Genomic DNA, 25,362 nt, shown 5'->3' with positions numbered 1-25,362 from the left:
AAAACGAAGCAACATCGCCTTACCTGTCCGTCGCAATATTTGTCTCTACACAGTTTTCTCCTGCTCAATCGAGTAATGCCTACCTTTGCTGCACTATTTTTAGGCAAAATACATAAAATGACTCAAGGAATGGACACATCCCCCATCATTACTACACTGTAGCTGTCCTACCAACCTGTAAATCAAGTTGGCACATAACCACCCCTTTCTCACTGTAAAACCTCCAAAAAGCCAACAATGCATCAGCATCTTAGGTTTGTATCATCTCTCTTCAGTTCAGTGAAGTGTGGACAAAACGTTTTACTAAATTCGGGCAGTACGTAAATATATAAGAAAGTAGTATCTGATCATAACTTAATTATTTGAGCTGACAGTCTGGTATCTGTACAGAAATGGATGGCGCACTGTCTCTTAGAATCATTTCCCCTCGAAAAGGAGTTTCTGCCTCAAACAGTATTCCCGCTCTATCGCCCGATAAGAATTAGCTAACAATTTTAATGGAAGGATTGTTCCAGCACAAATCGAAAAAACAAAGTCCTTGGTTTGGACAGCATCATTTTATTTAAAATGTTAAAATAGACTCTTGGAATCTGGTGTTGGTCTGAAGTGCGGGCACTGATGCTATGTTAACGGATTCCAATTTAAAACCATATATCCATATGTGCATTAACATGTAATGTAAACATTTTATTAATCAAATGCTATTTAGTTATTGTACCATTTTGAAGCCCACTATACCATTACCCTTTTGGCACACTTGCACGTCTTAAACAATTTCTCATAGGTTATTTTAAAATTCGGGAACATTTGCACCCAAATTAGGTAGTTAAATGCTTATTATCACATATAATTCCGTTGATACATAGTACATCTGAAAAAATATTAAAGACACTCATCCAATGTATAACAGTAAAGACATTCATCCACTTTATAAAGAATCGGCAACGGAGATCCATGAAAGATAAAATAAATTTATTCTTGGTTCTTCAAAACCGAGAGACAACGGCCAACCCATGTTTCGGCCCATTGTGGTGCACAGGCCTGAGGCCTTTTCAAGGCTCAGATGTTGTGAGAAGGTGAGTAACCAATTCACATTGTATGGTACTATGTCAATGAATTCCAAGACACAAATAAATCTGTAATACTTCATTAGATTTGGGCAGATTGGGGAAGCTGTAGTATGGAGCACTGTCTTCGGGTCTGTCTCTAGCACGTCTTCTCCGTATCAGTATCGAGTTTGCACAACAATCTAATGAGGTCTGCGAAGAAGGCGAGTCAAATCCTGCAAAGATCAAATCATTTCATACAAAATATTTCCCATGGTATGGACCAGTTGTTACTTGTTTATTTTCCCTACCCACACACTTCCCAGAACATCCAGGGATCAGATCAGTGTCTGGTTCTCGCCTCGCTTGGATCTTTTCTAGGGTTCTGATAATGTTTTTTCTTAGGATCTTTTAGGAACATGTGCACCAAGAATAAGACAATCATATTATGATGTTACCAAGTGGACTGACCAGAAGAGTGTGGCAACACACAGCAGGACTGTCCACGAGTGCTAAGGCCACCCAATGCCTGTGACTATCAGTAATACACTAAGCGCAACGTATTAAGATAGCCAGAAAGTATAAAAATACAAAAAAAAAGTTTTGATGGTGTTATCCTTATTATGTCTGCCGTATCACAAGACCTCATTTTGTTGTAGGAATTTACCATGCAGAAGGCCCTGTGCTCCGTTTTAAAACCTAGTATCCAAGCACCTAAATGACAGCACACTCCTTCCTTTATAAACTCCCCTCCATATGCGTTTGCTGCTGAAACAAGCATTACTTACTGTCGGCAGATAATCATTTTTTTATTTTTTTCATGGGGTACTAATAATGTGCAAAATTAGCCCGAGATAGTGCTAGTCGCCTATGCATAGCAAGGGGAGACATAACCAACATGTGAGTTTAGGTAGGCCCGGGGGAGCGTTCACTGTGAGAACTCAGGACAATAACAGCATCCCTGACTGCCAACGGTTGCTTTTTCCACAAAACCAAGTGTGTTAGTCGTATGAGTCTCCTATTATCTCCCAAAGTTGTTTGCGTACCTCACATTTTCCAGGCTTTAGTGCAACCACAAATCTCAACTACCTAAAAGGTTTTGAAGACCTTTCTTTCCTAAGTGGTACCTGTTCCCATTCACCAACCCTGTCTCAGCTCAGCAGCCACAAGGGCCTTAAGTTGGTTCATTCTGCAACGGATGAAATTTAAATCACTCCACTCACTCACTTGGTGATGACCTTTTTAGATTTCTTATTCTTGCCACATGTTACATGTTTGTGTTTTGAACCACGTGTGGTCTTGTGAAGCCGTATTTGCATAACCTCCATTTACTTTAACATTCTTGTCATTTTCTGCTTTTTCATTTACAGGAGTGGCAATACACACGTTCAAAGGGATGCTTCTTTTTAGAGGAGAACAGCGAAATAGTCACTCATCGTTACAAACTACAGATACCACAGAAGTCCAGCATGTATATCACTATCCAGCCTTTAAACCTGAGCCAAATAGAAGGTATGATGACATATGTTTGAAACAACCTGATGTTTGGGAGCCCTTCCTGCTGAAACCAAGGACCTCATGTAGGTAGGTTTCATTTTGTGATTACCTAATAGCGACTTTTTGTGATTCGCTATTAGGTAATCGCAAACACCTAGGTGCTAATGTATCTTTGACACATTAAGCGATTCCTTATGGGGTCACAATTGATCTACCTAATTAATATTCATGAGGTAGGTCTCAATTTGCGGCTCATCGGTAATCACTAAAAATACAGGGATGGTGGCCTGCTGGAGACCACCATGTCTGTGTTTGCTTTTACATAAAGATTTTTTTTTTTTAAATGCAGTCCGTTTTCATTAAAGGAAAATGGGATGCGTTTCCAAAATAAAAATGAAAAGTTTTCTTTTCATTTTTTGAGAGCAGGCAATGGTCTGTGAGATATTTGCACTCATTCACAAAGGAGAAGGGGACCCCTTTCTGCATGCAAATGTGTTACCACCAACTTCAAGGTGGTAAAATGCGAATGTTTTGCGACCGCATTTCGGTCGCAAAACATTCTTACATAACACTGTGAGTTGCTATTAGAAAGGGACACCCTCAACACGTCCTTTCCTAAAACCGAATTGCTAACCCATTTGGCAATTTAGTAAATGGGCCTTTGTTCATAGAAAAATGCTTTTTTCTGGTCACAAACAGAATCGGGCCGTTTGCAACATGAGAAAAGCTACGTCCATGTGGCCCCTAGAGTGTAAACAGTGGTTTTACTGAGGGAGTATTTACTTACTCTGGAGAGAGGACTGCAGTAAGACTCCCTATAGTAGAGCGTGATCCCAGAAGCCGTAGCTTCCTTTCCCTCCCCAAAAATATGACAAAAGTGTTTGTGGTTTCTTCTGTCCTTGGCTTTTAATACTAACTAGGCTTTCTCCACTCTTGTTTACATATTCGATCTGTTGTCACAGTGTTTTTGTGTACTTTACTTATGTTTTTTAATTGTTTAATTTCCTTTGAACATCTTCTGCCCAATCGAATGTCAGAGATGTGTTCCTTGAGAAGATTATAAGGGGTTGGTGTTTATGTCTCTTGTTCCCTTTTCACCTGTGACACCTCTTCTACACCAATCCCATTTATTTTGAAAATGTATTGGTGGCTATTGTATTTGTTTTCCTCATAACACATTCCTTTGAAAAGAGCCCTGGAGCCCCCTCAGGGATTACCAACTAAAATAAAAGTAAATAGAACATTTAGGTCCTAATTACGAGTGGCCGGGTCCTTCTCACATTATTTATCGCAGCTTAATGGCGCAGATTTCATAATTTGGTTTAGCTGCATTGAACTGAGCATTACACGTGAGCATGACAGTGTCTAACAGCCTTGAAAAAGTCTTGTAGACGAAGCATAAGTTGGCTGCCTTTTGGAGATGAATTGTATGTAATACGAAGCCTTAAATAAGAAAATGCAAAGATCAATAAAAACATTTTTTGCTTACCTTTACTGATGACATATCATTGTCCATGAGAACTGTTGGGACTTACTCGTGTTCTTCGGTACCATTTCTTTTGTAAAATGTACCGTTCTGAAACTTTGCTCCAGGACAATTTTCCACTCGAGGTGGCAGGGTGACGGTACCAAGGGAACACCATCACAAGGATGGCTTTTATCCTTTCAGGACTTCATATCCTCTCATTTTCACCATGCTTCAGATTTGCGAACCCTATAGCGTAAGCTATCGTATTATTTTGTGTAAGGTTGCACTTTATGCCCTGGTAAATGACAAACTCCCTTATTGAGAAAACAGGGATTCTGCTACTTTAAGTCTGGAAAACACATGAATCCCGCATGGGCAGCAACGTTTTGAAAGAGTTGATTCTAATACGAAGTAAATTAGTGTACAGTTTCTCCTCCACTTTTGTGGCACTCGGTATGGAGAAGGGAAGATTTAACATTAACACATGACATATTAAAGGATTTACTAAACCTTGATGGCGTAGCCAAAGTTAAATGGTTACAATATATAAAGAATCGTTTTTATTCGGTTGGGCAAGCCAATCTATTCGATGATTTCCTTGCATGTAGAGCTCTATCAAGAAGCAAGTTGAAGGGTCTTTTTTTGGCAAAAGGGAAGAATCTAAGAAATGACCTTAATGCTAAAAAGCCTAGGGCTAATCTATATCTTCTAGCACCCGACCTAGCATGCAGGATCACACGTACCTGAACTTTGTGACGAATATTAAATGTAGATTTATATTAATGAGGTTTCGCTTGAATTCTATTCCCTTAATGTTGGGCTATCCTCCTAATACATTTTCTATGGAGGCACTCTTACTCTGCCCTTGTGACTCCCGTTCATCCTAATGTGACCTACATTTTTTTACACGTTTGTAGATTTTATCGGGAAGAAAGGAAGAGATGTATATTGCCACTCTTGCGCAGAATGGATTTTAGACAGTGTCGCCCAGCTCTATACTTTTTGAAAAGTTTACCGGATCCTTTTATGCGTTTTTGTCTGGCTTTCTTCATACACTGTGCTCTAAAAAGGAGGAAGAATACTCTGTCCCGATGAGCTATTTTGTGCGTGCTTTTAGAGTTTTTATTTGCTCTCATTTAACTATCTGTCATTTTAACATGATTTGTAATTAATATTGCTTATTTGGAAATAATGATTAATGTAATGTATTTTATCTTGTATTTATGTAGTATACTTTGTATGCCATTGCTCTTTTCACTGTCGAAATAAAATGAAGTTGATTGATTGATAGTGTTCAGGTTTCTTAAATGAAAGTTCAACCTCAAAACCATCATGTCACACTTGATTAAATATATACATTCATAAATTCATTAAAAAAACATTGACTTGTTATTTGGTCACCTATTGTTTTTATTTGATTTCGGGGTAGCACTTATCGCCATGTTCACCCAGAGTAATAAATATGCTTTCTATCTCTTTATGAAAGCAATAGTAGACAAATGTACACTATTTTAACATTCATGGCAAGAAAACAACTCGACTTCAAGCTACCAGTGTTCCAAATCAATATCCAGATGTCTTATGTTAAAATGACATCGCTGACAGAAATAGAAAAAAAAGAGTACAGTAACTTCAACACCAGAAATGAAAACACTAATCTAAGAACAATATTCAATTTTAATATAATTTAATAATATGATACTGGCGACAGTAAACACATTAAAATAGAATTTGGGGGGGCTGGGGGGCGGGGGGATTTACAGTATCAGTAAAATTTGGGTCCAGACCCAGGATTTGAAATGAAAGATAGCGAGGAAAGTTTAATGTCATGGTAAGCACATTTTGAGAAATGGGACAGTCACAAAAAAAAGTGTTGAGTAAAAGGTCTGGGCAGTTAAACGGTTTGAGGTGGACTTGAGATCTCCTGCAGTGTCTCTAACAGCGGTGGCCAGCATTTTACACTTGTCAACCGTTATGGACTATGGGCAGGTTCTTTGTGATGAGGCCACTCTAACTTTATGGGGTGAAATGCTTGACTTTGCAAGGTTAACCCTCTTCCAACTCTTCAGGCTTAGTGCCGCTCTGGATCATGTTGGGCCAGAAGTTAGATTTGTAGTTCTAAGTGTCTTGTTCTGCTGAAACCATGGCTGAGTTCCACGGTTTTATTAATAAAGACAAATTGGGACTTTCTGAATGTTCCCTTCAATGACCCGGTTTCATTTGATCTCTTGTTTGCATTCTGTTCAGCATCTGAGGTGCAGCCATCAAGTGAGAGGATTTGAGAGTCTTGTCCTCCCCTGTAGAATGTAAAGTAATGTCAAGCAGGTTGGGACTTTATCTAAGAAAGACTTTTGTATCTTCTGTACTATTCAAGTTAGAGCCAAACCTTACAAAGGTTCTTCCAATACATTTTTCTATTTAGTCGGAAAAAGTTCCGGGTGTTGCACCTCTGGGAAGCATTATGTTGCTGCCTTTGCCTCAGTTTCCTTATGTGTAACTGGTTGACTAGATGTTCCTGATTCAGTGATTCCTGTTCTTTGTGTTGTTTTTGTGTGGCTTGTTTGTCTTGTATTTCTGGAGAATTTGACATATTCTCTTTTGTGCAAAGGATATGGACAAGAAATCAATCCCTGCTGTGTGGATGGCATCTTTTTTTTTTCTTCAGTTGCAGAGTCCCTCTTCTTGACGTTCATAGACTGGAGCTAGTCACGCCACTGTCTTCCCTCTCAATGACGGGTGGTGTTTGGATCTGCATTGTAGATGATAGCATGGGCCCTGCTCTCATTTCTGCATAGCCATTCCGTCTTCTTGTTAATGAATGTGACTTCCTCTTTTTATGGCTCACTTCTGATTGAAACAACTTTGATATAGATAGGAACCCCTTGGTTCGTTCCCTTAAGGCTGCCTTACAAGTGTCCCAAGGCTTTGCCACTTGTTTTGGTCAAGACTTTGTCTTTTTCTTTTTAGCTTTCCCTTGGTCAACCCAGCTATGTTCACTTTCATTCCTGGTTGAGAGGACAGGATTTTTTTCCATCTGTAATTCCACTCTTGGTGGCAGCTCATGCTCTACCTTTCAGAGGATTTACAGGCGCTGACTCAATGGTCCACTAGAGGCTTCGACATTCCTACCCAGAGTGCCTTACATGTAGGGTGTTGTACTACTGTTGTTACCTCCTAATCAGATGTTGATACATTGTCATTTTCCCATGAGTCTTTAGTGCAGAGAATTTGATGTTTCTGCAAGTCCAAACTTTTCAACACAGTGTCTCTTCAGTTGGTAATCCCTACTTCTTTAGCCATTCCTCTAGGTAATTTGGCACTTTCCACTCTGTTAAATGAATTTTCTTTGGCCTCCCACATGTTACTCCTGTAAATGAATAGCCATTAGCCTTCCTCTGAATGGAAGAGAATGACAGATGATTTTCAAGCCTCGCGGTGCCTTTGAGGGGATAGGGCTCGGTACAGTAGTGGACCTTTTGAATAAGTTCACACTATACAAATACACATACATACATTGAATTGTCTTCACATTGAGTGAATAGCATAATGTCTGATACAGTCATTGGTGCATTTGACTCGTGTGCAAATTACAATAATTAGGAGTGACTTAATAGCCATTAAAAACTGTCTCCGAAGATTTTGGATACTAGGACGTGTGTAATAAAATATACATTAGAGGTAGAAAAAAACTGCTTGCCAAATGTGCTGCACGCAGGAGATTGTTTGCTATCTCTATTGCCAGAAGAATGAGGACAGAGTTCTAAGGAATAACAGGCGAGAAGGCTAAGCTCAGTCATACCCAGAAGGGCAGTGGCAAATTGGCACTTAACAGGAAACAGATCTGTGCAGAAGAGAAGTGGGAGAGATAGGGGAATAGCAGGGGAGAAAGGAGAAGGACTTTGAAGGGTGTGGATAAAAAGGGAAGTGCAATGGCAATTCAAGAACGAACTGCCTAAAAGAGGAGCCGTCCAGAAGGGCAACATGCCGAAGACCATGTTTGAAGGTGAAGTTTGTGGGGGTGGAGGGGCAGCACACGATCTCTCTCTCTCTCTCTCTCTCTTTCCTCCCCCCTCTCTCTTGGCTTCATAAGTCAAAGTCTCTATATTTAGGTTTCTCTTGTGACTTTGTTTGTCAGAAACATTTACATCGATCTCCTGCCCCAACTCTCTCCCCCCTCCTTCCCTGCGCACTTTGAGCTGCTTGCATCCCCACTCGCAGAGCACCTGTCACCCCCATATATAACATTTTAACTTGTAAATCCTTTACTGACCTGTTCCTCATCATCCCACTGTCTAGTCATTCACTGTTTGCCCTTTTTACAGCGCCTGGCTCACTTGTTTCTTCTTGTCCCACCCCACTATCATAATTTATCTGTTTCATCCCCTCCAGCACATACTCACACCAGATGCATGTTGCTAAGGTCTCCCATTCTGGAAGTCAAGCAGGAAGGTGTGGGGGAGGTCCTCCAGCACACATTGGCTTTCTGTCCCTCTCAGTCTGATTGTAGCCTGTCTTGTCCTTTGCTGGGTTCCTTCCACTTGTTTCCCCAATCTCGAGTTATCCTGGGGAGGAGCAGGTTGGTTCTTTTTGTGATTTCTGCGGTCTCCTGCACCATGTACACAAGGGTAGCACCTCTCTTGTTCTCTCTCATCATTACTTATGTCCTTCCCGGTGGTCTCCATTCCTCTATCTTTTCCTAGCCTTTTTCTGGCATCTGGAAATTTCACATCTTGCCCTCTGAGATAATACGCATTCTTGCAGTGAACAGCATCATGTATCACAGCTCTCTCTAAACCTCTCCAAAGCTGCTCATCAATCGAAAGGAAAATCCAGGAAGATCCTTATTCTGCAATGTTATAGTAATCCATTATTTCAGTTATGAAAATCTGTTCATTGGGAATTTTGTCTGAGGGTTGATTCTTTTTGAGCCTATACACCAGTGTGTTTATAGTTTGACTGAAATTCCCACAAAGGATGATGAAGCAAACGCTATCTCTATTAATATTTGGTCTACTTCCAGCCAATTTCTCATCCACTGTTCACTCCTAATGCTGCAGTTTGCGATAAATGGGATGCAAAGATCTGTTAATCTTCCAAAACAAAGCAACATTTTGTACTTTATTTAGATGTTGTTGACAAAACATTGTTTCAGAGCCAGAAGGCCCACCACCTCCTTCTCTATTGTACCAGAAATACATGCAACACAAAAAACAACTTCGAGTCTCACACTGAAAGCATGTCTCATGATGGGATTCTGAAATTCCTTGTTATGTGTTAATACATTTCTGTTGCATTTTAGGCAAGAAAAACCAAATAATGTACATCACCAAAAATGTACATTATCATATGGTTAAACAGATGCTAATAAAGCAGATTCTTTTTTTTGTCATTCCATCATCGTTAGAAAATGAATAATACAACGTGTTAATAAGGCCTACTCTTTCATTGTATTGCTATGAAAGGATTAAAGTTGGAAATGTTAGCCTCTTAGTTAATGTACTATGTATGGCCCTGCAAATTAATGTCGTGGGTCAGATCATGCTCACTGTATGCCCTCATCTTGGCTATTAAGTCTAGGTGAGATGTTTAAATTAGCTAGAAAGTATTCAAATAAATTGTAGGCTCTTTTGTCACGTTCATGCTTTTATTGGATGTGTTCTTCTTAGTGTTCTGTTCTAAGCTTTAAAATCTGTTAAGTATCCTCATATGGAGAAGAACTCATTGTTTGTGTGTAAATGTGGCTTTCTAAAAGTAGAGAGTCAGTAAGCTTGTGTAGCATACTGTACTGCAAGTGATCTCTATGCAATGGTGAAACTGATGTTGAGAATCTTAGGGAATGTGGAAGGAGGTGTTAAGAGTGGAGGATGGATCTTTTCTGAAATGTACTTATTCGATGTAGATTCACATGCAATCATCCAACCTACGTTTTTTTGGAATGAGTTGCTATACTGTCTTAACATACATTAGGCTTCACTAAAGTGGCTGTGAAATTTTATAGACCTTTAGACATGCTAGAATTTGAATGCACTTAATGATATTGATAGACTGAGAGAGTCAACTAAGACATGGTGGGCAGTCCAGCATTCTACTGGGGCAGGAGAGGCACCTCCTCCACCTGCCCAACAGCAGTCTACCCAGGATATATTCTGTATACTGGTGGGGTATTTCATAAGAAAACCCTTTTCTACCCATTCGAAGAACTTTCATCAGAAATACCCCACCAGGAAACGTCATCAGAAATGTAATGCCTGACAGGCCTCCGTGTCATAGCTATCTATTCAGCATTAGTTTTGTTTCACAAAAACTATCCCCAGAGGATTGTTTATGAGAATAAAATAATCAATGACCTTAAAGGCCTGAGTATTTTTCTGTACATCTGGGGCCATTGATTGTTTTTTGCAGGGTGGTTACAGGAAAGGAACATTTGCTGTGGTTTGCTTGAGCAGGGGCTCCGATGACTTTTGTTGGGACTTCCACCACTCTACCGAACTTAAAATGACACTCCAACTCCATTCAAAATGTATTGAGCCCTTGCCTTTGACAGTGTTGTTTTTGTAACACTGTGAGTGTAGGAAATACTGTTCTTATACAAAGCTGTTGTTTGCTTTCACTCCTTTATTGTATTAAATATTACATCATATTACACAGCATTTACACTTTGCTTTATTTTATTTTAGGACAGCCATCGCCGTGGATTTCAGTGGACACTGCTTTATTTGTTCTTAAGGAAAATGAAAAGCAGGAAAATATGGAGCTTGTGTTCTTCACAGAATTAAGAAACAAAGAGGCAAGTTCATTACTGTGTATTTCTTATCGTGACAACCATGACACCTCTTTATTTATGGAGCACTTAACAAGTAACACATGCACTAGTGTATCTGAAAACAAATGTTGGCATTTGACTTTTTGAATGTAAGAAGCAATATTTGTTGTACGGAATTGAAAGTACTTTTTTAAGGAAGTTACACTGTTCATAAAATCTTCCAAATGCATGAAATTAAACATTTAAGATAATGTAGGAATGCCAACAGTCAGCTCGAAGTTCTTACCTTAGTGTGGTTTTAGGAATGTTGATTCATTGATGGGTTTGCTGACACAAAAGTCATTTCAGTATTGAAACACTAATATTTGACATCGTCTTCAACTGATTGCATTCTTGATCATATTACCATCACTTTGTGCAGCACATGGGCTGCTCTGCAAGGCATGCTGTATTCAGGTATGGACTTTTTTTATTGGCTTGTGTCATTGTCCTTTGTAAACTCTGGCTTTTCATCGGTGAATAGACTTAGTAGTCCCTCCTTAGTACCGCCTTGTCTCATCTTGTAACCTCCCATAAGGACTGTCCCTTTTACATGTGTTATTTTTCGGTAGGCTATAATTACAGCCTTGAAGCACTATTTCGTTAAATGCTTTTCACCTGCCTGCCGTTACAGGGAAGAAATGCTCTCTCCAAACGTTTTTTTTATAGCATGGCACCACACAGTGGCGGCCGAACGCCTTTGGTTTATTTGTGGTTTTAGGAGACAAGGGTACCCCGATATGTGAACCTGGGGTGATAATGAAGAGTTAAGAACAATGGTTCAAGGATGGCCCAAAAGGGTCCAATAGAAAAGGTGACCCAGGCAGGGTCACTTGTTTTTTAAGATAAGTGAAATCAATTCCGTAGGGAGCAGGAGACAAAGTACGTAAAGGGTCATGTAGGTCAAAAGATAGCAGGTATTTATTTAAACAAAGTCAATTTTAGAATGCTCACAAAATAAGAAAAGCGTGGTGTGAAATAGTGATAGTAGTTTTAAAAAGACATCGCATTGACAACAATATAGTAGTTGAATAACATAATTGATCTTTACAAGTTATAAGGAATTCATGTTGTGGGGTGGTCGACGGCGTTTCAAACCCAATTATTGGGGTTCATCTTCAGGACAGTGGTGAGCATGTATTTTGAAGTTAAACTGCCCGTAAAGTTCCTAGAGTCTCCAAAGTGGGAGGCAGGGGCTTCAAAGGTTAATTATTTGAAAACAAGCAGCTTGGCAGTACATAGATCCGCCTGGAGAATGTAATTTTCTTTAGAGGGGCGACAGGGCAGTGAATGGGAGCCTGAGGCCGAGCAGTCAGAGACGTCCTGCAGCTGTTGGGGCTGGCTGATGAATGCGCATTCATCACGGAATTGATTTCACTTATCTTAAAAAACAAGTGACCCTGCCTGGGTCACCTTTTCTATTGGACCCTTTTGGGCCATCCTTGAACCATTGTTCTTAACTCTTCTTTGGTTTATTTGTGGCGCCGAACGCGGCCGCTTTCACTTTATTGATGGCCGCACCCCTTTCTTTAGACTCGGCTCGTCTAAAGAAAAAGCCGTGGCCGCCATTAATGTGAAAGCACGGCATGGTGCGCTTTTACGAAAGTAAAGTATTTGCAATGCAATCGGTCTTGCGTTTGCGAGAGTTTAAGCTATTGCCATTTACAATGCCAATATCTCAAACTCTCATAAATGCGAGACCTATTGCAGTGCAAATGCTTGTTTAATGTTCTCTCACGCACTGTGTGATGTAATAAACAGGGTAAACACTTTCATCATCATAGATACTTTATTCGGATAGAAACATATCCATAACAGAGCATAGTCGGATAAAAATACAGAAAACACACTAATTCATAACATTCCTGATAAGAAAATACTTAATAATATTATCAGTGCATTTAAAAACAAATAAAATACAGTTAAATAGTAGGAAGCATCGAATTACAAGCTCGAACAATGGTTTTCAAAAAAGCCCCCATGCGAAACACTAATTCATTATTCAGAAGGGTCCTATATGCATCTCTTTAATTGACATGCGAGTATTTCCTAAAAAAGGAGAGTTAAAACAATTTAGTGTATAGTACATAGTATTTACAGAAAAATACAAAGTGTAATAGGGTAAACACTTTCAGCAAGCTTAGTCACTTTCAAACTTCTGGGTTAATGACTTGGGTCTCCGAGTTATCCAGAGAGATGGGAAAAGGTTTACCCTTTCCTGGTTCTGAAAACAAAGTAAATTTGATTAACAGCAACTCGATTTTTCCCATACCTTCGCACAGGGTATTTATTTATTATCTACACCCAGCTGCTTCAGTAGAAGAAAGTGAAAAATCCAAAATACGATCACAAATGTGTATTAAAAAACATTTTTTTTTTATAAGACCCATTCAGTACATCGATCCAAATTGATCAAGTATCATCTCACTATAAGTAAGTACAATAAAAATATATAAAAAATATTAATTGAATCAACCCTATACAACTCATCATTGATTTTGTACTAACGTTTTTCCTTTGTAAAATAAGTGAACGAAAACGTGTTCTAAGGGTTTCTAATTCAGGACATGCAAATAAGACATGACCTTCATTCTAAAGTGAGCAACCACTCAAGTTGCATTCTTTGTTTTATTTATTTCTTTCTGCCATGGAAAATCCTGAATTGGAAGTCTGCCTGTTCAATATTTAAAATAGAATCTTCTAATATTATATTCTGCGTTTTATGCTAAATATTATTGCAGATGGCCCGATGATAGAGCACAACTGAAATGAAATAGCAATCTAATCTTTTGGAAGGGAATAAAGTCTTGATGATAATTACTTGACTTTGTGATCTTCTTCAGTCATACCTTAGAGCAGTAACATTTGTATGTGTTAAAACCTTTAATTGGCAGCAAAACTCTCAAGCTGAATAAGGCCTACTGACTATTTTTAGCCAAACAAATTCCGTGAAAATCAAACCACCCATTCTTGGCAGACACGTTGAGGCTGACAATGAAACCTAAATTGCAATTTGTATAAGTATTTATCCAAATAAAGCTTGTTACATTTCACATTGACAATGCGTGTTCCAAAAAGTACGCTAAAATTTTACAAAAATGTTATCCATCTCTGTCACTAAAAAGTAACTAGTATTGGCAATGCACAGATCTGTGCTGCTATATTCATATATTTTATCAAAGACATAAACCATTAACTTCTAATAACTTGAAACTAAATGTCAAAGTTTTGTGTATCTGTGTGGTTGATACTTGGCAACACAAGAGTCCATGAGCCTTTTTTCTCCATCATGTTTTCCATATTAACTTGGAGGTGATGGAGACCTGTGGAATACTGGGAATGGGATAGAAACTTTCAGATTGCTGGAAATCAGAGAGTTCTGATACAATAAATGTATCCTGTTAAACGTGTGTATATGTGGTGCCACATGGACGTATTCTCAGGCTGGTTTTTTCCATTTTAGCGTATGGCGTCTACTGTAGTTCTCTTCTCAGGGCAATATGGGCCTTATATGGAGTTGGACTGATGTAGGACATACACCAAAAAATAGCGGATGTCCTGACTGCCATATTACAAGAGCATAGATGTCAACAGCACTCTAATTATGGCGGACTGGATATCCTCCACTATGTGAATGGTATTGTGCATTGCTTATAGCTATGATTTTACGAACTGGCCATTGACTGAATGCATTAGTGTGCATTAGTGTGCATTCCATAAAGCAGACTCTCAAGCCATTGCCATTCGTGAAATGTTTTAAAACTATGGAACTTCCCATGACTTCTACAAATACATATTCTGGGCGCCGACCGAGAGTGTATGTACACTCTGGACATGCAGTGCAATGCAGTGTCCATGGCTGACGTTGCCCTATGTCCTATGATGTAACCCTCTCCCATTCTGAATTCCATAAAATTAGACTCTGATTAATCTTCTTTTCAATCATAACATCCCACCATTCTCTTAATCAACCCATAAACCTGTATTTCCATATGGCTGGTTGAGTTCGAACTAAATTGAAGGTGGCAAGAGGAACCTGCATACCCTCTTTTACATTGAGTATAAAAGTTTTTTTTTTTTTTTTTTTACAAACGTGCAACGTTTCCCTTGTGTATAACAGTGTTATCAGTAAATGATTCACACATTTGATGGGTTATGCTTTAGATTCACCTGATCATATGTGCAGAATCATGTTGATCGCTTCTTTTGTAGTGATCACCTCTTGGGGCACGTTGAAAAATTAATCTGAGTGAATGTGATCCGAATGTCTATGTATTATCCAAAAGATTGTTGATCTATAAATGGATTTAGAGAGCCGTAAATTAAAAAAACGCTGATTCTATTCTCTCTTACATCCACACATAAATCATTACTGATAGTTGTCCTGAACTAAGTCAAAATAACATGACCTCGTAAACCACATTTAGTTTTGTCCAAGGAATAATAATGTAATGCATTCATAATATTGATTTATAATAGACTTTCACTAGTACACTAGTTGAATGGATGTGATAGAGCAGTGCAGTGTTTGGATGCAGCGGGTTAGTTTTAAAGTGAGACACTGGTCATTAGATATATAATAAAAGCTGAAGCAACTGAAAAAACCTTTAACAATTCACTGATACCATGTTGCACCATGCCCAAAACAATTTAATGGTGTCAATAGTGCTTTGCCACATATTACCTTAGATACGACCTTCTACAGGTTGTGGTGTTTTCATGTAATTGTATTTTCATTTCTTTCGTAGTATTGTAAACATTGTTCTTGTAGGCAACTCTTGAAAACTTTTTTTTTTGGTTCTGATGTTTTGGGGATCTGCTTATTCCTTTGTTGTTTCTATGATGTTATTACAAATTCTGTCTCGGTTGGATTACGTAAGTCCAAAAAAGGTTAGAATGAATAGGTAGTGGTAGTTCTAAGTGATTTTCTGGTCTTGAAATAAATCCTGAGTTTCAAGACTGTCTATTGATTCCTTTATCTGATTATTCCTTATTTTTATTCAAGGAGACTCTTACTCTGTGCTGCAGTTTTAAAAATGTTTTTAAATGCATATTTCGTAAGCTTCTAGTAGTAGAAAGAAAAGTTTAACTTGAATAAATCAAAGAGACGTTTTTGTAGAAATCCTACTCCGAATATAGAGCTAGCTCATTAACCTTGTATTTTTCATTTTTTATGGGGTGAACAGACTTTTGGATGGAAAGGGGAACTTGCTTCCGGGGTCTACTGGTTAATTCCATTCACAACTGGCTGTCGATTAAGAAAGAAGAAAAAGCAAATCAGAGGAGAAACTAAGCTGGTTAATCGAGACAAAAATAAAGATTTGGTTCTTACAAAGGAATTTAGGTGAGTACCCTTAATTAATTATAATTGACTTTAATCACATTCTGTTCGTAGTAATTAAGTTCTAGAATAGTTCTTTATTCCTGCCGTTAAACCTTTATTCTCCATTTCTAATTTTTCTTTGATATTCATCAACTCCGGAGTAGCTGTTTTCTGGAAGACAGCGTGTCTATCTAGAGGGCGTGACATACCAACCTAGAGCCACTAGCATTAAATTAAAATCACGTTTTGAGACAAAAAGACATTGGACTGTAAAACCCCATTTTAATCCCCGTCGGAAAAATAAAAAATAAAACACAGTATATTGCAGAGAAGCACTTTTCATAAGAGAAATATGAGAAGTGGATATGAGATGTACTATTTTTCATTCTTTTTGTAAAGAAAGGGACAACTGCATTCTTCCCTGCGCCGGGTTCCCTTTAAGACAGCGCTATAAGAAAAACACTGCCTGAAGAGATGAAGAAACAGCGTTTGAGCTGATCCAGTTTCTCAGAGGGAAAAAACTGGTTAAAACCAGGAAACATCTGTGAACCTGTGGGAGATTCAGGGCCTGATTACGACTTTGGCGGTGTGGCAGTGCGCCGCCAGCACCCCGCTGCCGCTCCGCCAAAGTCATCTGCACACTGCCTGCAGATTTACAAGTTCAAATCCCGCGGGCTGTCCTGCGGCGGTGCTTTTGTAAGGCTCATAGCAGAGCCTTAGGCACACCCGTGGGACCGCTCAAGCATGTTCCTGCACCGCATGGAATGTTAAGTCCATGTTGTGCAGGAACTGGGTGTGCATGCATGCAGGGGGGCACAACATGTGCCCCCCTGCATGCATCCCCTGGCCCTGAGGCAACATGGAGCCCTGTACTCACCGCCACACTTTCCATGGCGAGCTCACTGCCATGAAAACGGTGGCGGTGAGAAAAGTCATAATATGATTGGTGGTGCCGTAGCGGCACCGCCAAGCATATTGTCTGCGTCAGATCAATGCAAAAGTCATAATATGGAGGTCGGACCTCCAGTACGGCGGTTGCCCCACCATCACCATGGGCTTGGCAGTCCATCGGACCATCAAACTCATAATCAGGCCCTTAGTCAGAATCCACAAGAAGTAGTAGACAGTAAGAACTCAAGGCCCAAAGTGTAGAGGCCATTCAGACTACTGAAGAAATGTAGTAGAGAAGTAGGGGTTCGAAGTATTAGAAATGGAGCAACTGCATCTTCAGACACAATTGCAAAACACTGACACCTAAAACTGAGCCTCTTTTTTCGGAGCTCTATCTTAAATGAACCTGAAGATCAGTCAGTAACCGATGCTGGAACATGAACAAGGTTAGTAGAGAGAACACAACTATGGTACAGCCTTTTGTACATGCACCGAATAGCATGTAATTCTATGGGACTCATACTTTCCTCAAGAGATGTCAGCAGGAGACCATGTTAGTGCTGTAGTGAGCAGGAATATAATGTGGCTGACATGTATGGCTGTAAGTGTGAGTGCTGCAAGAAGTGAGGCTGCCACAATGGAGGTATCTCAGCTGGTCCATGTATGCGAGGTGTGGTTTGAAGTGGGAACTCAAGACTGATGAAACTCAGCTGCAAACAACTGGAGAGCAAATGGGGAATGAGCCATGACAATGCAGACAGGAGCACTTTCAAAGCCGTCCTCAAACACTACCACCCGATAAACCAGACCAGCAAAAGTGCTGCTCCGGACCAACAGAAGCAAAGAAATCTTTGCCATTGTGAAAAATGTCACCTCTCCATTGGCTGCCTCCAACCTGATCAGTCCCTCTCAGGACCTCTGCAACAATTTCTCTCAATTGCTCAGCAACAAAATCATCGCCATTTATAGCAACATCAGCCTGCAACTGGACCCGACAGACCTTGCCAAACGCCTCCCGATTTTATCCAAGGAACCAATGCTAATCACTTGCTCTGTCATCACCTCAGAAGAAACCACAGCCACCATGAAGTCCATCCCCTCAAGGGCCCCATTAGACCCCTGCACCCACCACACATATCCCAGAGGACTGCAACCCACCAGCGCCATGTTCACATCCATTCTGAATGCCCAACCTCCTCGCTGACCTTCCTAGATGCTTGGAAACATATAACTGTCCTCCCATTGCTGAAGAAACCCTCTGCGGACCCTTCAATGCTTGCCACCTACAGACCAATCTCCCGGCTACCATTCCCAGCCAAGGTCTTAGAAAAAATCATCAACAATCTCCTCACCAAATACTTCAACGACCACCAATTCCTGTACACCACCCAGTCCGGTTTCAGACCTAGCCACAGTACGAAACTGCCCTCATTGCTGCCACAGATGACATTCGCATGGCTCTGGACAGAGAAGATATAGCTGCCCTCATTCTTCTCAACCTCTCATCAGCATTTGACAGTCTCCCACCCCATCCTCATCCAACACCTACATGACATTCTAATCCAAGGTCACGCACTCAGATGGATCTTATCCTTCCTAACTGGATGGACCGAGTCAGTCAGGTGGCATCGTATATCTCAGATGCCCGCCAACTCATCTGTGGAGTGCCCCAAGGATCCTTCCTTAGCCCGACCCTCTTCAAAGCATTCATGATCCCTCTAGCCAGCGTCATCCACTCTCACGATATCTATGTCTTCTCCTATGCCGACGAGACACAACTCATTCTCTCACTCACAGACAAGATGCCCAGTACCCAGATCATGTTCAATGACTGCATGACTGAAATTGCCCACTTGATGAAGAGCAACTGTCTAAAGCTGAACATCAACAAGACAAAAATTGTGATCTTCGGGAAGAGCACATCACTGTGGGACTCCACCTAGTGGCCAACAGAGCTAGGACCAACACCCACCCCAATCACCCACGCCAAGAACCTCAGGATCCTTAACAGCAGCATATTTGTCATGACAGCCCCAAGTGAATGCCATCACCTCCTTGGGCTTCCATACCTTGAAATGGCTTCCAATCACACTTGGAAAACCATGAGCACGCCCTGGTCACAAGCAAGCTGGATGGCGGGAACACCTTCTATGCTGGGATCAACAAAAATCTCACCAGAAGGCTGCAGACCATTTAGAAATCGACAGCCAGAATTTCATTCAACCTCCCATGCCTCACTCTAAAGGACCTCCACTGGCTCCTCATTCACGAATAAGCACAATTCGAACTCCTCACCCACACTTTCAAGGCACTACATAACACTGGCCCGGGATACCTCAACAATCCCATCTGCTTTCACAAACCTTCCAGACACTTCTCCTCATCCGGACTCCTACTTGCCCAAAATGCATGCATTTGAAAAACCGATCCGGCAGTCAAACCTTCTCCTACATCGCTCCTAAAGCATATAATGACCTGCAGCTACACGCAAGAGCTTCCTCCTCACTTCTTGAATTACGCAAGAAGCTGAAGACCTGACTTTTTAAAGTACCCCACTTGGCTCTAGGTGTGCCTAGCCTCACACCTGCTCAGCACCATGATTCCCTTCCGGGTCATAGTGCTCTCTACTGATCTGCATAACATAACATGCATGTGGCAAAACAGCTGCATGGCTAAGATGTGGGACGAAGAACACAACTGTGCAGTAACTGGCTGGAAGCAAGGGTATCTTGGGGTGCAGTGCATTGTCTTGAATGAGATTGTGAATGTTGTAGGGGTGGGGTTGCATGAAGACAGAGACACATGGCATAATGCCGGACCGAGACCCACTGATGAAAATTGTTGAGGACTGATGTGCCCCATTAATGGCTTCATGTTATGTCACCTCTCAATATAGTTTGTACCTCGAATATGGCCTTAATCAGGTGTACATTTTCCTTCCAAAAAACCTTGGTAACTATGAGAATACAGTGTGAGGTGCAGATCTCCCTAGCCATCCAGCGGGACGTCCCTGTGTCCGAGTATATTCTCCTTATTCCAATCACAGATAAGTACCATCTGTTAAGGACTTTTTTTGGCATTCTTTGTGTTCTGTGCACGTTAGCAGTGAAGCAACGCTGGTTCATATTAACAGGGATATATAAGAAGAGATTTCTTTACACAGATTTAGCTCCCACTTGCGAATTCAGGGCAGAGACTCTCCCTCAGTTGGGTAGGTTATGGATAATCAGTGTATGACAGCTACTGTTTGAGGTCAGTATGTATCTGTTTAGAATTGGTGTGGAAAGGTGCCTTTTAATGAGCACACCGGTGCAGGGGTCACCCTTATCTTGTCCACGGGTCCGTAGACCAACAAAATAGGGATTGGCGCTTAAGATGGAATTCAAATAACAAGTTTATTAATCACTCATGAGTGGGACCACGTCCATACAACACCCTCAAGTGTTGCAGGTGGTAGTACATTGAATACACAGACCATGGTACTTTTATACACACTTTGTCGCAGAGTAAGCATGTAGATACAAATAGAAGGTACAGGCCTACACAGAAATAGTTACCGACAAACATGGGCAGATGGGTGATCACTTAGTCAGCAAAGTGGGAAGGGGATCAGAACTGTTTACAACAGCAGAAAATAGTTGACAGTTATATCTTTAACCAGGTGCTTTTTAGCAGCTATAGGCCTTTTCTCAGCGCGTACGTTGCTTTGGCTCAGTACAGAAGGAGTTAACTAAAGCCGATGACTCCAGCAGAATAGAAGGGCAAGCAACAGTGAAGACGGAACAATTACATAGCTAACAAAATGCATGCCACAACCAAAATGGCTTCAGCTTATGCAAATGAAATTATTTCAGATTTCCACAGACGATCCTTTTAGCATATGCTGAAGACATTTTCTTATGCTTTTGAAAGAATACGAAAAATATCATGGACATCGATTTGCATCATTTCATTAATTTCTTGATCACTTGCTAGTCGGGCATTTACATTCTTAACATTCTGTTTGGTCGGTATACACGAGGTGCAAGTAGAAACACATAGGGAACAAAGCATTGGACCGCATTGAAAACATAGGCAACAAGTGAAAAGAATAGCAAGAAATATACATAGGGCTAATGGTTTCCAGCCCCATACAGTAAACGTGTTCCATAGCCATCCAGTCAAAGTCCATGTTCCTAAATCGTGATGGATTTCAGTGGCTATTTTTTGCATTCTGGAAATTGCATCAAAAACAGAAGGGGAGTGGTCAGGGATGTAAATGCAGCAGCTACTCCCGATGATGCGACATGTTCCACCACGGTCAGCCAAGATGACGTCAAGGACCATTCTATTTTGGAGCCTCACAATTCTCGCAATTTGTAATTCTTCTGTGATATTTCCAAGCGCCATTGCTGTCTGATTGGTTACAGCCTTTACAACATGTGTCAAGCTCCTGATCTTTCTACTGTTTAAGGCCGCACCAGCAAAGAAGAATAGTCCCAAATTAAAGTCAATATACTGCTGTAGTGCAGTATCAGTTTGATCCACCTCATCATTATTTATTGTTCTTTTGATTCGGCTCTTAGAAATGTCATTATACAGTTTATAGTCTTTATGGTAGGATGCAGGTGCCAAAAACACAAGTGGAAGAAAAAAGGACACGTAGCAACTTCCAGACCACCCAATAGGTAGGTGGTAATAACCTTTACTTCCGCAAATGAAATAGGTATTATGTGAGAACAAAAAACTGCTATTGTTCAGTCCAGTAATATTCAACACTGAAGTACAGTCACTTTTTCTCGCAGGAATATTGCCAATACTGCTCACGCAGAGATCCGCTCGTGCTCTAGTAACAGCGATAACAGGAGGCCCATTTCCCTTGGTTGTTAGAGAGTTAGGGAAAACATAGTGCGTGGAGAAATTTCCTCGAAGATACTCCTCCATTTCCCATACAGTTCCTTTAGCTTGTGGATCTCCTTCCTCATCAGGGTAACAAACTTTATTCAAATGAGCATTTAGTCCCCCTACATCAGCATAAGTAATATTAGCAATTTCAGAAGCCCACAACGCAAACCAGGCTCTGCAAGAGCCAAGGGAAGGGAATAAAAAACGTTCCTCACTTTTTCTGATGAGCTGGCATCATTCCACATACCCAGCAGTTGGTAACGTTCGTGGCATTGTGTGTATGATGCAACATCTGAATGAAAGTGTTATTGAGGTAGGACTTCTATGTTTTTGCTCATGATAAGGAAGAGTGAAATAATGGTGTTCAATAGGGACAGGAGTAGTAGCAGTCAGCAGATTTCAGACAGGAGCTACTTCCTCTACAACCCATGTTATTATAGCAAAAATAACAACAGTCAAAGTGAGTCCAGTAACAATCATTGTTCTTTTGCTACCAACTCTTGCAGCAGTCGGTTTTTTTTCCTTCCGTTTATTTATTTTGTCGACAAACAACAAAATAGATGGTGCCCTAATGTCCCGGGCAGACGTTAATTTCTTCACTAACATTGAGACGAATAGTCACTAAAAGGCTACCCCTTTGAAGTTAGTCTTTAACCACCAAGGACAGTGGCTCAAACAGTCTTTTTCAGCAACGAAGTGTCTTTCTTCCTAGGTCGCAGCTGATATCGGGATGTACCAGGAATCGCGTGGTCCGGGAAGACTTCCTCAGTTCCTTCACGTGACGTGGCTTGTCCTTTCTCTGTGACCAGGATCGCGATGATCTGACAACGCAGCTGGGCTCACTAGGTCTTGCAACACTTTTCGACAGTGTGTTGCATGGTCCCAGTTTTTCTGGTTCGTCACTCGAACTGCAGTCCTGGTAGCCAGCAGCACTTGCTCAGGACCTCGCCATCTCATGCTAGGGAGCTGGTCCTCTGGAAGGATTTAATCACCACGAAGTCACTAGGGCGCAAGCAATGGCCCTCACCTTGCGACCTGTCTGGAAGAGTGTCCCGAACCTGTTGATAAATAGAAGACAAACTGTCAGTCAACTGAGACAAATAGTCATTCATCACTACATAGGGTACATCATGTATAGGGTGTGGCTTAGGAATCCCCCAAATATTCATTAGCCTTCCAAAAACCACCTCATATGGTGTGAGGCCAGATCGTGTATGTGGTATCGATCTATTAGATAGCAATGCAGTGCATCAGGCCATTTCAAAGATGTGGAAGCCTGTATTTTAGCCAATTTCAATTTCAGGGTAGAGTTGTAACCTTCCACTAGTCCTGCTGATTGTGAGTGAAAACCAGCATGAAACTTCTGCTTAATTCCAAACCCTTTCATGAGATACTCAACAACTTGCCCAATAAAATGGGGTCCGTTGTCACTCCACAAAACTCGACAAATGTCGATTCGGGTAAAAAACTCCTTTAGGAGCACTTGGGTGGTAGTAAGAGCTGTATTATCTTTCGTAGCGTATGCCTCCACCCATTTACTAAAGGCACAAACCACTACCAAGACATACTTTAGGTTGTTACAACGCTCAAACTGTATGTAATCCATTTGCAGGACCTCAAAAGGTGCAGTAGGTATTGCAAACCCTCCTGTTGGAATTCGTGTTCCCTTTCCAGGATTATACTGGAGACAGATCAGACAAGACTGGACTATTTTCTTAGCCGTACCGACAATATCTGGATGATCCCAAACTTGCATAAGTTGCTTTGCTTTTGAGGATGCTCCAAATGCTCCAACATGTGCCGGCCCATGTGCCATGTGAATCATAGAATGTAAATAGGCTATGGGTAACTTCCATTTTGTCATTTCTTTATTCCTCCAACAGCCCTCATCATCCAATGCTCCCTCCTTTGACCATTGGTCTAATTCATCAACAGAGGCAGATTGTTGCATGTCCAGCACCTCTTGCCTGGCATCATGCCAACGTTCCGCAAGTGATTTAACTACATACATAGATGTGGTACTTCGCTGCATTGCAGTCTCCCAAGCTGTGTAATCTGCAAAGGCATTGCCTGCTCCTATTGTATCGGTCACTTTCTTGTGTGCGCTACATTTAACAATTGCCACTTTCTTAGGATAGGTCAAAGCAGTAAGGAGATGATGTACTAACTCCCCATGCACTATTTGTGTCCCATGTGAAGTAAGAAAGCCTCTTTCTTTCCATAGCTGTCCGAAGTTATGTGCTTCTCCAAATGCGTATTGGCTATCAGTGGAGATGTTAACAAGCAAATCTGTACTAAGCTCTCATGCTCTTCTCAGTGCTATCAACTCGGCTGCTTGAGCTGACTTCTGTGGGATACGAGCTGTCTTAACTTCTGTCTGAAGTGTTGTAATTGCATAAGGAGCAGATGTAGTGCCATCAGGCAACTTCAGGCAAGATCCATCGACCCACAATTCTCCATCAACACTAGAAAGAGGTGTATCTTCTTCTATCCCTCAAAATTCTGTTTAAAATTGCTGTCCGCCCCCCCCCTTTTTTCTCTCACTCCCGACCCCACAGGTGTAGGGATCCTTAGCGCTGGGATACCTCAGGGTGACTACGCGCTCTATAAAAATTTTTTAATTTTAATTAATTTTTAATTTTTTATCTTGTAGGTCAACACGATCCTTTGTGTATTCTTCAGTAAGGGATATACAGTCCTGTAACTCTTGTGACTGAGACTGAGTAGCTGGAAGTGGCAATAATGTAGCAGGATTCAGAGTCAAACATCTTCTCAATGTGATAGGAGGGCCAAAAGTGTCAATTCATATCCTGTCAAGCGAGCACTAGTCAGATGTTGTGTTTTTGTTTGATTTAGCAAGGCATCGACTGAATGAGGTACTAACGCAAACAATCTATGTGACAAGACTTTTCCCTCACTCTGACGTATGGACACAGCCGCTGCTGCTACAGCTCGGAAACAATCAGGCAGCGCGCGGGCAACTGGATCAAGGACAGCCGCAAAATATGCACAAGGACGTTGTTTATCACCGTGTGTCTGTTTTAAAACCGAGAGGGCACAACCTTCCCTCTCGTGTACATAGAGTGTGAAAGTCTTAGTGTAGTCTGGAGTTCCTAATACTGGTGCGGAACAAAGAGCTTGACGTAGCTGTTGGAAAGCATTCTGGCACTCAGTAGTCCATGGGAGAGGCATCGGATTGTCTTTAGTCAAAACGGCCAACAAAGGTTTAATAATGTACGAAAAGCTAGGGATCAACTGCCTACAGAAGGAAGTAAGGACAATCAATGCACAGACGTCCTTCTGATACGAGGCACAGGAGTATCTAAAATAGTCTGAATGCGATCTGGTGTGAGTGCACGTCCCTCCTTAGACAGGATGTGACCTAAATAGGTAACCTGTTGTCTACAGAATTGCAGTTTCTTCCGAGAGACTTTGTGATGAGAGGCAAGAA

At 41.0% G+C, this 25,362-nt stretch overlaps 1 protein-coding gene across 7 annotated transcripts in view; it reads left to right on the top strand.

Annotated features, from left to right (window-relative positions):
* Positions 1 to 25,362, top strand: part of EFCAB7 (EF-hand calcium binding domain 7) — a 367,307-nt gene that overhangs the window by 229,670 nt on the left and 112,275 nt on the right. For all 7 annotated transcript variants that reach the window (XM_085602394.1, XM_085602399.1, XM_085602395.1 and 4 more), the window contains 3 exons: positions 2,417 to 2,558; positions 10,689 to 10,798; positions 16,000 to 16,157. In XM_085602394.1, coding sequence (XP_085458520.1) covers positions 2,417 to 2,558; positions 10,689 to 10,798; positions 16,000 to 16,157 — 410 coding nt within the window. The remainder of the gene's footprint in view (positions 1 to 2,416; positions 2,559 to 10,688; positions 10,799 to 15,999; positions 16,158 to 25,362) is intronic.

The sequence above is a fragment of the Triturus cristatus genome, chromosome 4_2, assembly GCF_964204655.1.
Source record: "Triturus cristatus chromosome 4_2, aTriCri1.1, whole genome shotgun sequence".
NCBI lineage: Eukaryota > Metazoa > Chordata > Amphibia > Caudata > Salamandridae > Triturus > Triturus cristatus.
Note: the sequence above shows the minus strand (reverse complement) of the source record. Positions and strands in the feature narration are given on the sequence as shown.